Raw genomic sequence first — 14,680 nt, 5'->3', positions numbered from 1 at the left:
CAAGCACGAAAGAACGACGCTTCAGTAACTTTTGTATAATTGAAAATTGCAAATTTAATTAACTTCTTTGTAAATTCAATAGTATAGCAAACGCATTAATGGTCAGAAATTACATTTATACCAGGAATCTTGTTTCAGTTTCATTCACCAAATTAAGAAATTAAACTCCATTACCTTTCCGAAACGGCTTTTAATTTTTGAAAGGGGAATGTAAAACGAGATCGATAATTTTGTATAGTCGCAAAAGTAATTAACTTACCGTTAATACTACACGTATCATCACCTTCTGAACAATTTGATTTAAATAAATAAAACGTTAATTTTCATAACGCGGGTCGTCTTATGTTTCCCGCCGTCGTCCTAAATACCGCCTGGTAGTTGACTATCACTGCGCCAGACGGCAAAACTGCGAAATGACTCTCAGCTGTTGTCATATATTACGCAGGAAATCTTGCATGTGCTTGGTGTTGTAACCTCATCTTAGGCCATCGATATGTATTTTCTGATGTTACTGATGTTTTTAATAAACCTTTATATTTTGCTGCGGAAAGGTAGTGGGCCTTTAAACTCCATTAGTTTGGATTCTTCTGTAATGCTTTTGACCATTTTGATGCAAATTTTCACTAAAAATGGCCCGGGTTTATTAGAAAAATAAGAATAATTGGTTTTATTGCTGAAAACCTCAGTTTATTTGATAAAGTTATGAATTCTATATCTCCTATTGAAGGTATGAACATGATATGTACACATTCTTTATATGTTAAGGGAAATTACAGGGAGAAAATCTTGTTTATTCAAAAATCCTGAAAATCCGAAGTCATTAGTACATATCTTTAAGCAACCCTGGAAGAAAACTGGTGACATATGATTTATGAGCTTATTGTGATCAGTGTTTGCCTAAAAATAAAATATTTAAAAAAAATGAAATTCAGAAGGGACGGTCTACCTTAAATACATGTTATTCATTAATGGAGAAAGTGAGTACCACAACCGGGGTGTGGCTTATATAGTACAATAGTACCGGACAGAGGGATGACTACAACTTCCTCTCGTGAGCCATGCGGGGGCTATGTCTGGGCAGCATGACAGCTAGGAATCCGGGTTAGACATAGTTAATAGGACATGTAGACCTACAATTCATCGGCAGAAAAGGTGACAATGGGTTTAATTAGGACACAAGCACTGAGGAGCGATGGGAATAAAGAACAATGAATTTATCAGAAACAATTTTCTTTTTTCAAATATACTATGTTATTTATGTTAAAGATGATCCACCGCTGACAAATGGTATTTTGTCTCTATCAAAAACAGGAGCAGACAAATTAGTATTAGTATTTGTCTTCTGTTACAAAAGTTACTTACTTTACGCCATTACCACCATTAAAAAGTTTGAGCTTCTAATTTTACTTAAAGATAAAAGTATTAAATAACCCCATGGCACTATGTTCTATATGGAATGAAGTACTGATTGCGCATGCACACAGGAAGCAAAATCAATTATTTGATATCATTTTTGTGTTAGTTAGACATATGTATACACGATCAAACAACAATTATTGTTCAAATGATGAGTATCGTTTATGCTCTATCGGCGGTGGATCATCTTTAAATGAAAACAAGACGATTTTATGCTTTAGATGTTATAAATACCACAGAAAATTTACAAATTTATGAATAGGGTGAATCAGAACCTGTATAACGTAAAGGCTAAGGAAGTCCAATACAGTCCAACATAAATAAACCAATAAAACACCCTTATCAATTTTTTTGGAAGGACAAAATCTAGACGAATGAAAAATCGGGAAAAGTACAGAATAAACTTTGCCGTTCTTTTTTGTGTTACACAATAAGAGTTCATAGAGCTATGGACGATTTATAACATTATTGGCATTTATTAAACATTATCTTTTAAAACATTATAAACATCACAAGTTAAAAGTATTTCGTTTTATCGAGAGATAACTATTTTATTTTAGCTGAGCTAATTTCCTGCTAACTCGTAAACATTCCCGTCACTATAGAATTGGTTTTACTCTAATTAGCTATGGAGATATATATAAGATATTCTCGCTATTAAACTATGGGTTTTGACTATCACAGTCGAATAGAAGAAATAGTAAAGGATATTTAAGTTTGTACTCATTCTCGCTATTTATAACGTAAGCATTTAAAAAATAGTACATTCTGCACATCATGTAATGTAATACTAATAGGTTCGTGAGGGATATTGACAAAAAAAACCTTCCGATGTAATTAGAGTAAGAAATATTCATAGCAGGTGGTGACTGGTGTAGGAGGTCCCGGGAGTGGAAATATTTCTATAACTTTATGAATAATTAACATAGTCCAAATATCTACTAACCACCAAATGACCAGTGTGACGTAGTAATCGAGGTCAAACGGGTTCAAGCTACTCCTCAACAAACTAGACTTGATCGAATTTTACCAAAATTATCAAAATAAAAACAAATCAACATCCTTGAGTCAATAAAGCCGATTTTCCATTACGACATTAATTATTATTGATATTTGTGTTTATGCAACAACAACTGCACATCACAATATTTACAAGCAACAGTGTTTACACCGTGATCGACCTGGCTTGCTGACATACTTACTGACGTGTGCGATGACCTTTGACCTTGATGCCTGACTGACAGACAGACTGAATCACCTCCACCAACGCAGACGACATCAGACAGGTGAGAAGGACACGCATGACTGACCTCATTATCACATTACTAAGACAATAGTATATAAATAAGACAGAAGCCGACTGTCGGCACAACATTTCACCAGCAGCAGTCGTAGCTTACAGATCTTCAAACAACAACCATGGCCTGTGGTAAACTTCTCCTAGCTTCATTGATGGTCTTCGTTCTCATCTGCAATTCAGTTGATGGTAAGTAACATACATTTTACATTGCTTTTATTCTTTACCTCATTGATGATGCTTAGCCCCTTTTGACAATATTTACTAAAAGTGCTGAATTTATAAAGATATTTAAAATATTCAAATGATACTTGTATTTTTCATGGAGGACAAATGCATCGTCTGTATAATTATTTATGTAGACTATTTATTGTTTGTTTGATATTGCCTTTTTGACATTTTCGGTCATATGCATATATTTTTTTTATTTTAATTTTAATTATCATTTACGTTTTTCCAACTTTATTTTTGCGAATATATATTCTATTTGAAGTATTGAAGTAAAATGATAATTCTAATTAATGAATGGAGAATTAATATAGTTTTGATGATAATTCAGCGATCGCTGTTTGTAAAAAATCATTTTAACATGTGAAATCCACTAGTGTTGAAATTATACATGAAAACGGCTGCAATCCATAATTCGAAAATATATTATTATATGATGTTTACGTAATAAACATGTAAAACTGTCATGGCTAATATTAATAGATTGTATGATCGTGAAAAATTCATGAGGGTAACTTACCATTACAGGTTACCCGTACTTGGTACTCCAGGACCCCTACCTGATGCGCGGATGTCCCCTGATTGACGATTGTCCGGGAGATTACATTCCCTCCAGGTGCAGACGATATGAAATCATCGCATTGGATGATGGTACACTCTGCCGAGACTGTCCATATAGTATATGTGATGATGATACAGAATAAATCATCTTTACGAACACCTATCAAGGTAAGAATTTGTCACTATATCGTACCAAGAGTCCCATTTAAAACTGTTTACACTTTTATTTCAATATACAACGTATCACTATTGGCCCAACTTGAACACATGTTCGTTTCATTCCACCCTTTTCATTCCATTAGATTCCTTTTAGAACCTCAAATTGAATAAACGAACTTTTTCATTCGCTTCCAATGCAAAAGCTTCTTTTTGGAACCTCAAATTGAATACTTTTTTTCTTTTATTCCTTTTCATTCCCAACTCAATTCCTTTCATTCCATCCTATACCATTTTAGCATTTTTATTTACCCCCAAAGCTAATTTCTTTGATTATATCCTTCCACATTTCTTGTTGTTATTATGCTCCACTGTGATTCAAATGCATCGCTATTAACTCTATCCTGGTTTTTGAACACAATTTAATACTGTGTATTTTTATTTTGTAGAATGGATCCCGAACTCACATTACTGTGAGTCCCACGTCGCCGAAATTCTGGAATAGTCACACAAGGATCGAAGAATTCCATAAACTAGTCACAACTGTATGTTTACTTCTACAAAAAAAAACTGTCATTGATGTTGAACGTCTTTGAATTTCGATTGGTAGTGCGTCCATAAAAGTTTATATAACAATAGTTTCTGCAATGATTAACGTGATGCAGAATTCCGCCATCTTGTGATGCTGGTCATCAACATGTGATGCAGGACATCATTAACTATATATTTTAAAACATTTTTTTTATACTTTTTGTGTGTATTGCTGGACATTACATTGATGCTTTTATATATTTCTATAATACTTTGCAATAAAATTGTTTATCAAGAACGTATATTTCAGGCTTATTTATGTGTTGTATCTTTCAACATCAACCCAATTTCGATTGAGACTCCTGTCAAGCGTTCACTCTATATACGTATTAATACATCTATCTACTGTGTAGTTGCTAATATTCGCGGGATTTTAACTTCACCGAATTCGCGAAATTTGATGCATCGCATTTACTAAAATCAGTTTTAGATATAGCTTGTCGTATGAATGATATTTCAAAAGCTACAAAGATTATTCACGAAAATAAACCCTTGCGAATAAGTTCCTAACATTAAATCGTGAAAATTTGAACCCACGAAATTTAACAAATATACAGTATACCCTGATGTTATTGCATGGGCAATCAACATGGCTGATATAACGTAGTAATGTACATAATCAAGCATAAACATCTTGTTTTTGTGATCAAAAGCACTTTATATTCAAATCATCAATATAACAAGCATATTGGCAATTTTTACACAAATCGTTCAATAACGTTTCATTTTCAGTATTGATACTTTAAAAGAAATATACATAAACGAGATTGTTGATCAAAATGACTCTAGGCCTATTTGAGTGTTTAGCTATCAAGGGCAATACAACCATCAGTGATGATCTTAAAATAACCAAAAGCATTCCAATGTACATTGCATAGTGATCACTAGACTGCGATCACACATTCGATGACGTCACTTCAGTGACACCCTTTTCCTCCTCTTCTCAAACTTCATCTTGTCTTCACAGATCTTCTTCTGTTCTCAGACCTCCTTGTTCTGTTCTCAGACCTCCTTGTTCTGTTCTCAGACCTCCTTGTTCTGTTCTCAGACCTCATTCTTCTGTTCTCCAATCCTTCTTCTGTTCTCAGACTCCTTCTTTCTCAGACCTCCTTCTGTTCTCAGACCTCCTTCTGTTCTCAGACCTCCTTTCTGTTCTCAGACCCTCCTTGTTCTGTTCTCAGATCTCCTTCTTCTGTTCTCAGATCTCCTTCTTCTGTTCTCAGACCTCTTCTTCTGTTCTCAGACCTCCTTCTTCTGTTCTCAGACCTCCTTCTGTTCTCAGACCTCCTTCTTCTGTTCTCAGATCTCTTTCTTCTGTTCTCAGACCTCCTTCTTCTGTTCTCAGACCTCCTTCTTCTGTTCTCAGATCTCCTTCTTCTGTTCTCAGACCTCCTTCTTCTGTTCTCAGACCTCCTTCTTCTGTTCTCAATACAACCTCCTTCTGTTCTCAGACCTCCTTCTTTTGTTCTCAGACCTCCTTCACTCTCAGACCTCCTTCTGTTCTCAGACCTCCTTCTGTTCTCAGACCTCCTTCTGTTCTCAGATCTCCTTCTTCTGTTCTCAGACCTCCTTCTTCTGTTCTCAGACCTCCTTCTGTTCTCAGACCTCCTTCTTCTGTTCTCAGACCTCCTTCTGTTCTCAGACCTCCTTCTTCTGTTCTCAGACCTCTTTCTTCTGTTCTCAGACCTCCTTCTGTTCTCAGACCTCCTTCTGTTCTCAGACCTCCTTCTGTTCTCAGACCTTCTTCTGTTCTCAGACCTCCTTCTGTTCTCAGACCTCCTTCTGTTCTCAGACCTCCTTCTGTTCTCAGACCTCCTTCTGATCTCAGACCTTTTTCTGCTCTCCTCCTCCTCCTCCCTATCTTCTCTCCTTCTACTCTCAAACCACTCATACCTCCTGCTCTTTTCAAATGTCATCCTTCCCTCTCCTCTTCCTCCTCCTCCTCCTCATCCTCCACCTCCACCTCCTGTTGACATGCTTTTTGATCTGTAATGGAAACAAAACATTTAGTTAGACGTTTTAATGAACGTCGCCGAAATCGTCATCATCATCTTCATCATCATCATCATCATCTACTTCAGTAACAACAATGACAAAGACGACAACGACGACAGCAGTACCGTGGATTCCACTTATTGTCATTGAATACATAAAATCATTATCGTCGCTATTGTCCTCATCCAAAACATAAAATCATCGTAATCATGATTATCATTATCATAATAGACTTCCGCGCCACGCCCATGCCTACCTATCGAGGGAGTGGGTACCAGTAGTTGATTTGCCGCTGTATACACACAGGAAAGAGGACCAGATGTTTCTCCTCGAAATATTGGCAGAATTTCCTCTGCCAGTAGATATCATCCTGGGGTAACTCCTTTGTCAGAATAACTGACAGTTCCAGGCCATAGCTGAACATCTGCATGGCGTTGGATCGCCTAGCGAAGTTATCTTCCTCCCTTTTGTGGGGCACGGAGGGTTTCCACAAAGATCTTCGTTTTACTTGGCAAGGGACAGTACCGCAATGTCGGCATTGGGAAGGACCTGCACAAGTGTATGATGTATAATATGATATTATTTGTTTTTAAGATCCCGATTGTATAGTATTTGTTCTATTTTACTGCGTTACTTTCGCCATTAGAACTGTTAGAATATATGGAACAGTCTTCCTGAAAAAGTTGGCAACGGCTTTATTCGGAATATATCTCACTGAGCGGAGTGAATTTGAATAATCTACAAGACTTTGCGAGAAGCACTAAACATTCGATATTTTGCTCAAATGTCTAGAATCGTAGTATCGTATATGAGTTTGTCAAAGATGAGTCTATCAAGTTATACGGATATCTCAATCCCCGTGAAGGATTTTTGCTGCACGGTTAGTACTTGGCAAGCTTCGTGTGGGATAACTACAAACTTTCATGCACTCGGTAGAACAATGCAATAAGGATTTATTCAATGAAAACACCAATCAAATCAGATTATTACTTACGGTTTCTCCATTCTTTGAAAGTGGAAGCCATCACCGTATATCTCTTGTAGACATTGTTCCCAATAGACGCTGCTTGTCCTAACAGCAGGGTCACCAGAATGCTTAGGAGGGTACAGAATACTTCATTTCCAACTCGCTAAAAAGACACATACAAAATAGATATACAGCGCCTTATTTGATAAACAAAAGTCAACAAAAACAACATTCATCGTTAAAATATCAACGAACGATCTGTAACCGTTTTAGTATTGAACTGCATTCAGTGCCAACTGGACAGCGTCAAATTCAATATGAAAACTGAAGCGCACGTGCATTTCTTCTTTATAAATAAGTTTAAAATAAATAAGACTAAAATTGCAATTTCTTGATAACAGCAATACGATATTCACCCATACGATATCCAATCGAGTTGGACAGATCCTTGGAACTTCTCCAGCCATGAAATGGAGGAACATTCTTTGGGCAAATCTTGGTTCTGGCTCCACGCTGTCAAAATATTCATATGAAAGATATACCGATTTAACTCAGAATTACAACTGACCACGTTATTCAAAGAGTAAGAGATGGGACTGAATAAGAAGAGGCGAATAATGACAGAATAAGGAAAGAAGAATAAGGATAGGAAAATAAGGAGAAGAAGGCAGGGTTAGGGGTTAATGTAGACCTTTTCTCTTTTCCTGAATCAACTAAAGATAAAAATAGAATAATGACTGTGATAGCTGCTGCTGCTGATGATGATGATAATGGTACAATGATTACGATGAGGGTAGTGCATCCTCGATATTCCAGGGGTTCCTATCACTTACGATCTCTACACCCTATAGAGATCGTAAGTGATCGGAACCCCTGGAGTATCGAGGATGAGGGTGGTGATGTTGTTGTCGTTGTTGTGAAGAAGTGGAGAATGGTGATGAAGAAGAAGATGTCGTTGATGATGATTAATTAATGATGATAATGATGGTACAGATGGAGAAGCTCTATCTAGCGTCGATTATCTTAAACATACAGCATAACCTGAGAAGAGCCTGTATTTCGACAAACAATTGTAGATGCATAATATTAAGGAAGATATGAAGAAACAAAAATACATTAGATAACGGTGACGCAGTATTAATAAGGCAGTTAAATTTAGAACTACATGTATCATATATCACAGCTAGCGCGTGTATAATTTATTATAAACAAAGTAAAAACAGTAAAGAAACATGAACATTTTTACAAGATATACTGGGACCCTACCAGTAGTCGCGAAGGAACAGTAGTCGTGATTCGGAAAAAAAATTGTTCGCATCTCATGAAACATATTGTTTCCCAACAACACCATCGTGAAGTATTCGTCAGCAGTTCCTAACATTCGGAAATCTAGACGCACAGTAGAATAGTCACGACTACTGGTTGGGTCCCAGTAAACTAAAACATTATATACATGCAGTAAAAAACCACTTCAAGTGAACAATAAAATATAAATGATAGATAGGTGGTAAGCGATAGTCCACCCTAGAAACAGGACAGGACTGGAACAGCTGACGACGACGACGATGATGATGATGACGATGGTACATACTTACCACATGAGGCCTCTGTAGACAGCTGGTCCCTGGTGCAGTACTGTCAGCACCACCACAAGTATCAAGAAAACTTGATATTCATTGTGGTAATCAGGAATTCAAACGAAAATCGAAAACTTTGGGGAGAGGCTAACCATCTCCGCCTTTACAGATTGCTAAGCAGCTTAGCAACAAGTTGATGACGTCACAATAGGTTGTGATTTCATGACGTCATCTTATTGTCTGCTTCTGCTTAGAACTGCCATTTGGGTATCCCCAGTCGACGTTCCGACTATTTTGATACCTTGGGTGAGTGCGCAAATTTAGTGCCGTGAAAATTTAAAATCTTAATGAGAATAATTGAAGAAAAACAATGTATTAAATAAATGAATAAATAATTATCCACAATTAGAATACACTACTTGCAGAAAAAAGAAAAGAAAATAGCCACATAGAAATAATAGAGTTAAAAACATAGATGACGTATAGAAATAATAGAGTTAAAAACATAGATGACGTATACAGTTTAGACGATGAGAGAGAGTCTTCGTCAGTCCAGGAAGTTTTCACTTCTTACAATAGAATTTGATATTTAATGTCACGTGATAATGTAATCTAAACTTTCCGGTAACTGTGTACATATATGTTTTATATTGTAGCTTTTATTTCACAAAGAAACTTTATACTTTATAGATACATGTGCATGCAAACGATATGCATTTTTATGGCAAATTTTCGATTTTCCGATATCGGAAATTCTAATCTCGATTTGGGGAATTCTATTTCCCGATATCAGAAATTCTATTTACGATACCGGAAATTGGATTTCCCATATCGAAAATTCTACTTCTGATATCGGAAATTCAAGTAATTCTACCATGCAAATAACGAGAGAGAGAATTTCTGATATCGGGAATTCAATTTCTGTTATCAGGAATTACTAAGATTTTCCGATATCGGGAATAGAATTCCCCATATCGGAAATGGAATTTCTGATATCGTTAATAGAATTTTTCATATCAGAATTAGAATTTCTGATATTGAAAATTGTTTTCTAATTCCTGATTTCAAAAATAGAATTTGTGATAACGGAATTAGGGTTTTCGATATCGGAAATTCAAAAATTTAATTCCTATATCGGAAATTTCAACCCCGATAACGGAAATTTTAATTCTGATATCGGAATCAATAGAATAAAAAGTAATTTGGCTTGCCATATATTTTCAATGAGATTTACATAGTAATTTGTATGCTCATATATGAGCAATAGATGGACATTGTGGATATGGGGAATAAGTGGGCATCGTGGATATGGGGAATAGTTGGGCATTGTGGATATGGGGAATAGATGGGCATTGTGGATATGGGGAATAGGTGGGCATTGTGGATATGGGGAATAGGTGGCATTGTGGATATGGGGAATAGGTGGGCATTGTGGATATGGGGAATAGGTGAGCATTGTGGATATGGGGAATAGGTGGCATTGTGGATAGGGAATAGGTGGCATTGGGATAGGGAATAGGTGAGCATTGTGGATATGGGGAATAGGTGAGCATTGTGGATATGGGGAATAGGTGGGCATCGTGGATACAGGGAATAGGTGAGCATTGTGGATATGGGGAATAGATGGGCATTGTGGATAAAGGGAATAGGTGGGCATTGTGGAAACATGGAATAGGTGAGCATTGTAGATACAGGGAATAGGTGAGCATCTTGGATACGGGGAATATTCATTGGATCCATATGATTTAAGAATAATTTCCATTGAATATGATTTAAGAATAATTTCCATTGAATCATATTTTTTATACCCATGAAAAACTTTATGGTTCCTTAGCAGATTTGCGTATAATCCCAGAAATATTGATAATATCAATCTTTTTCGCGTATTGCACACCATTGTACATGTATGTATAAACGCAGTAGTGAAATCAGTCCACTGCTTGATTGCATGATGTTTTTCCAAATCAATACGCAACGTCAATTTTTCTATTGTGACGTCATGATAACTTCAGGTTTTTGTTTCACTCTCTGATTTTATTTTCAAAGTGGTATGAAAAAAAAACAGAGTGGGCCAATCAGAAAGCCACATTTAGTGTGAAAACAAGGAAAGATTAAATATTAGTTGGTGAGCTAAATAACACAAACAATAGTTCTTGTGGAATGTGATATTTTATTGACAATGGTTTAACAAGAATTAACATTAATCAATTATAACTTGTCAGGACTAACGTCTCATGTAGATTTATCACAGTGAACCTCACAACATATTTAATACAAGGTGGCAAAACAATGGTATATATCTATTATAAAAGTACATGTCATGAATAATTCTGCCTTGGACGGATCATCAGAAGCTGTGAGACACCAGCCAATGAAAAGAAACAAATCATGACAATTATTTTTTTTTCTTTTCGTTTTTTTTTTTTTTTTTTTTACAATTTTTTTTTATCCATTTAGGATCGGTCATGTAAAACAATATTTTTTTTGTTTCTTTGATGAAACAAGGTGAAACCAATGCATAAAAAAAAAAAAAAAAAAAAAAAAATCTTGCACATTTTATAATATTTGTCAAAATGTCATTCAAGAACAAAAAACGTGTGGAGTTACTTGGACCCCAGACGAGTTTAAAACCCTATATTCTATAACCAGGATTTTTTCCTATTTGAATTCATTAGATCGTTTGTTGGCATTTAAATATGATTTTTATAAAGCTAAACCAAAAACTTTACATCATCTGAAAGACAATTTTTGAGAGGTTTGAAATCCCAAATACTGTATTCACTGAACTGGAATCCTCTGATAATTCTGGCTGAGCTATTAAATTGACTGTATCAGAAAACATTCACACCTAATTATATAAGCAATACAGACATTTAAATACAGATATTGCAAGATTTGGCTCTCTATAGGGTTGAAACATTTTCCACAATGTTATAACGAATATATCTTATGTATTAAACATATATGGTATCTGAACCACTGATTTTGTCTGTAAAAACGCTGTCAAAAACAAAATGAAAAATAAAACCAGATAAAAATATCCGAAAGAGAAATGATATCTAGAAGTCTGATTCTGGACAGACAGAGAAAATATGAAAAATTCTTGACCAAAAAGACAAGAAAATGGAATAGAATGGAATGCTAACGTAACGTTATGGACGGAATTGAGATTTTTAAAATAAAATACTGAATGGAATACAACAGCTATGGAGAAATGTTAATTTAAATTCTGGACGGAATGTTAAATTAAAATTCTGGACGGAATTGGCTATTTATAGACAATTTTTTTTCCTTACCTCTATATCGATGTATCTAATTTTTTTTCTAATTTATGCAATATTCCTTTTTTGGCAGAGTGGATGATCTCCCAATTTTATTTTTTTTTTAAAATTAATTGGTATTAAAATTATAGAAAGGTTTCATTATTATGTTATAGGTGTGCATATTACAAAATACTGTGTGTAAGCATTTGTGATGCTCAAACAAGTGGAAAATCACCCAAAATACAAATACTTTTCTACATGCATACTTTGAGAATAACAAATACCAGTTTAAAACAAAATGAAAAAAAAATTATCTCAAGTCTTAAAAATTCACACTCTATCAAACTGAACTCTACATCAATGTTTTTCCTCTTTGCACATTACAGAGTTACCTCCCTTGGGGGTAGGTTTTCACTGTGACGTCATCATTCTGCGAGTAAAATTCATATTGCTTTCTATGAAAAATATGATGTTTCGCTCAAAAAACGATGTCACAATCAATACCTACCAAGGGCAGGTTACTCTCAGTGATACGCAAAGATGGCATATGTCAATTTACGTAAACACCCCTGAACAAATAATTGAAATGAATTATGAATTTTCCGAGGTGAATGATAATGAAGAAATGATGGAACGTCATCTAGATTTATACAGCAATGAAACAAATTCATCATTCAATGACAATAATATGTTATTTATAAATTAATTCATCAACACAGCACAAAAAAAATAAATGTATATATATATAACAATCTCTTGTTAATGTCTAATTTTTAAACTCTACATTGCACTTAATTGCTATTTGTGACTCGACATACAAAAGATATGTATTCATTAAACATATATTTATAAATCACAGGGTCTTAAAACAAATCCCAAGGTAATGAACCTCAGGTTATTATGTGTTAGAAATGGATGCCAAATCCCTGTGCTTAATCTACAGTCTTAACATTGAATTTATAGCATAATAGTTTAGAAATTTACTTCATTTTTTTTCCCATTTGATTGATCTTGTTTCCAAATAGGATTTGATCCCTTCCCTGTTTTAATGTTAAAAATAAAAATTTAACAAATGAAAATTAAAAAATTGTCAATTTAAAATTTTGTGACTATCCGAAATTCGGTGATATCCGATATTCCGTGATTATCTGATATTTTGTGATTACCCGATATTCAGTGATATCCGATATTCGGTGATTATCCAATATTCCGTGATTATCCAACCTTCTGTGATTACCTGATATTTGGTGATTATCTGATATTTGGTGATTATCTGATATTCAGTAATTACTCAATATTCAGTGATTACCTGATATTCATTTATTATAAGATGTTTGTGTATTGCAACAATAGCGGCAGTTGATGCTAGTGAGAACATGGTAACTGCTTGTGGGAATATGGTAACTAAACATTTATTTGTGGTTATTATTTTTTGACAGTATTGTAGTGATCAAGTTGCAAATTGCACTTTCTGCAAATTGTTTTTGATGGTACTGTTAATCTGCCAGTATTCCTTATGTTAATACTGACTAGCAGGTAAATTTTCCAGGTATGGGTTGTTTAAGGTTGATTTCCCTATATTCATGGTTTTCCCGAAATCCATAAAAAATCACCAGAAAAATATTTTGAATTTCGCTACTGTTATGCAAAAGTGCTAATATTGCATTAATGTACTGGAAATTTGAAAAATCACAAGAGTATGTTCCATTTCATGAAAACATGAAATATGCGCTCCACGAATTTAAAACGCTAATACAGTACATATTGTATATTCAAATTGGATTCTTCACTAATCTATGGTGGCACCAAGAGAACAAACATTTACAATAAAGTCAAATTTTTTCGTTAACATTATAAGCAGGGTACGTGTTAAATGTTGAGATGGACTGCTTGATCCCATTACCATAAGTTATATGATTGTGATGGATAATAGAGTCAAAATGTCGTTATGGATGATTGTAATTTAAGGTACAGATGCATCATCCGTTTCTGTCATGGATGAATTGTTTTTCAACTGCAGGGTTTAAAATGTGATATTCAAAATAATATTAAAACTACAACAAAATTAACACTCAAATCATTATCATTCTGTATCTTAACAACATGTGCAGACTTATAAGATGGTGTATATTACAAATAAAAATGTGTTTTAGAAAATTTAACAATTAAATGATCAGACTCTGATTTCTCGAAACGAAAGTGTAGACTTATGTCAAAACTTGAGTTTTTCTCCTTATGTAAGTATTATCAAAATTTATGACTATTTCAGTTTTTGACTCAAGTTTGTTTCGAGAAATCGGGGCCTGGTCTCTGAAAAGTATTTTCAGACACTTTTACATATAATATGTAAAATTTTACCCTTTACATTTTAAAATCATTGTCTTCACAACTTTGTACATGTAACATTTATTTTTGTCCTGCTCCAGTGACCTGTTGTATTTGTGCCTGCACTGCCTGTTCTAAACAATACCATATGTATATCAAACACAACTAGAGGCATTTTAGTAGAGTGAAAAGTGAAGTTATGTCACTGTTTAAAAGATTTGGTATCCCTAGAGTAGAGAAATCTGTACAAATATAAATTTGTCTACAATGTATTTGTAAAGATATCAGTTCTACACATCATGTT

At 34.6% G+C, this 14,680-nt stretch overlaps 2 protein-coding genes and 1 long non-coding RNA gene across 3 annotated transcripts; 1 reads left to right on the top strand and 2 right to left on the bottom strand.

The window, feature by feature from the left end:
• The first annotated feature begins 2,670 nt into the window (after positions 1-2,670).
• LOC138329007 (uncharacterized) lies at positions 2,671-4,491 on the top strand. Its single transcript, XR_011209390.1, has 3 exons — positions 2,671-2,902; positions 3,470-3,670; positions 4,108-4,491. It is a non-coding gene; the product is annotated as an uncharacterized lncRNA (long non-coding RNA).
• A 977-nt stretch (positions 4,492-5,468) lies between these two features.
• On the bottom strand, positions 5,469-6,140 carry LOC138329906 (circumsporozoite protein-like). The gene is made up of 2 exons (XM_069277190.1): positions 5,759-6,140; positions 5,469-5,668 (listed from the first exon to the last, which is right to left on the bottom strand). Exons 1-2 carry the CDS (start codon positions 6,138-6,140, stop codon positions 5,469-5,471), a joined length of 582 nt encoding a protein of 193 aa, XP_069133291.1.
• Positions 6,141-6,485: 345 nt separating this feature from the next.
• Positions 6,486-9,051, bottom strand: LOC138329006 (uncharacterized). Its single transcript, XM_069275706.1, has 4 exons — positions 8,807-9,051; positions 7,628-7,724; positions 7,239-7,374; positions 6,486-6,793 (listed from the first exon to the last, which is right to left on the bottom strand). The coding sequence occupies exons 1-4, from the start codon at positions 8,809-8,811 to the stop codon at positions 6,501-6,503; spliced, it is 531 nt and encodes a 176-aa protein (XP_069131807.1). The 5' UTR covers positions 8,812-9,051; the 3' UTR covers positions 6,486-6,500.
• Between the last annotated feature and the right edge of the window lie 5,629 nt (positions 9,052-14,680).

The sequence above is a fragment of the Argopecten irradians genome, chromosome 8, assembly GCF_041381155.1.
Source record: "Argopecten irradians isolate NY chromosome 8, Ai_NY, whole genome shotgun sequence".
NCBI lineage: Eukaryota > Metazoa > Mollusca > Bivalvia > Pectinida > Pectinidae > Argopecten > Argopecten irradians.
This window is presented reverse-complemented; position numbering and strand designations above follow the sequence as displayed.

Excerpts from the sequence above, each read along its gene's own strand:
- LOC138329906 (XM_069277190.1), bottom strand. The coding sequence starts at position 6,140 with ATGAGTGGTTTGAGAGTAGAAGGAGAGAAGATAGGGAGGAGGAGGAGG. Across the intron at positions 5,669-5,758 it reads AGGTCTGAGAACAGAAGGAG|AAGAAGGAGGTCTGAGAACA; the intron begins GTCTGAGAACAG and ends TATTGAGAACAG.
- LOC138329006 (XM_069275706.1), bottom strand. Across the intron at positions 7,375-7,627 it reads CTCGATTGGATATCGTATGG|CGAGTTGGAAATGAAGTATT; the intron begins GTGAATATCGTA and ends GTGTCTTTTTAG. Across the intron at positions 6,794-7,238 it reads TTTCAAAGAATGGAGAAACC|GTCCTTCCCAATGCCGACAT; the intron begins GTAAGTAATAAT and ends ACACTTGTGCAG.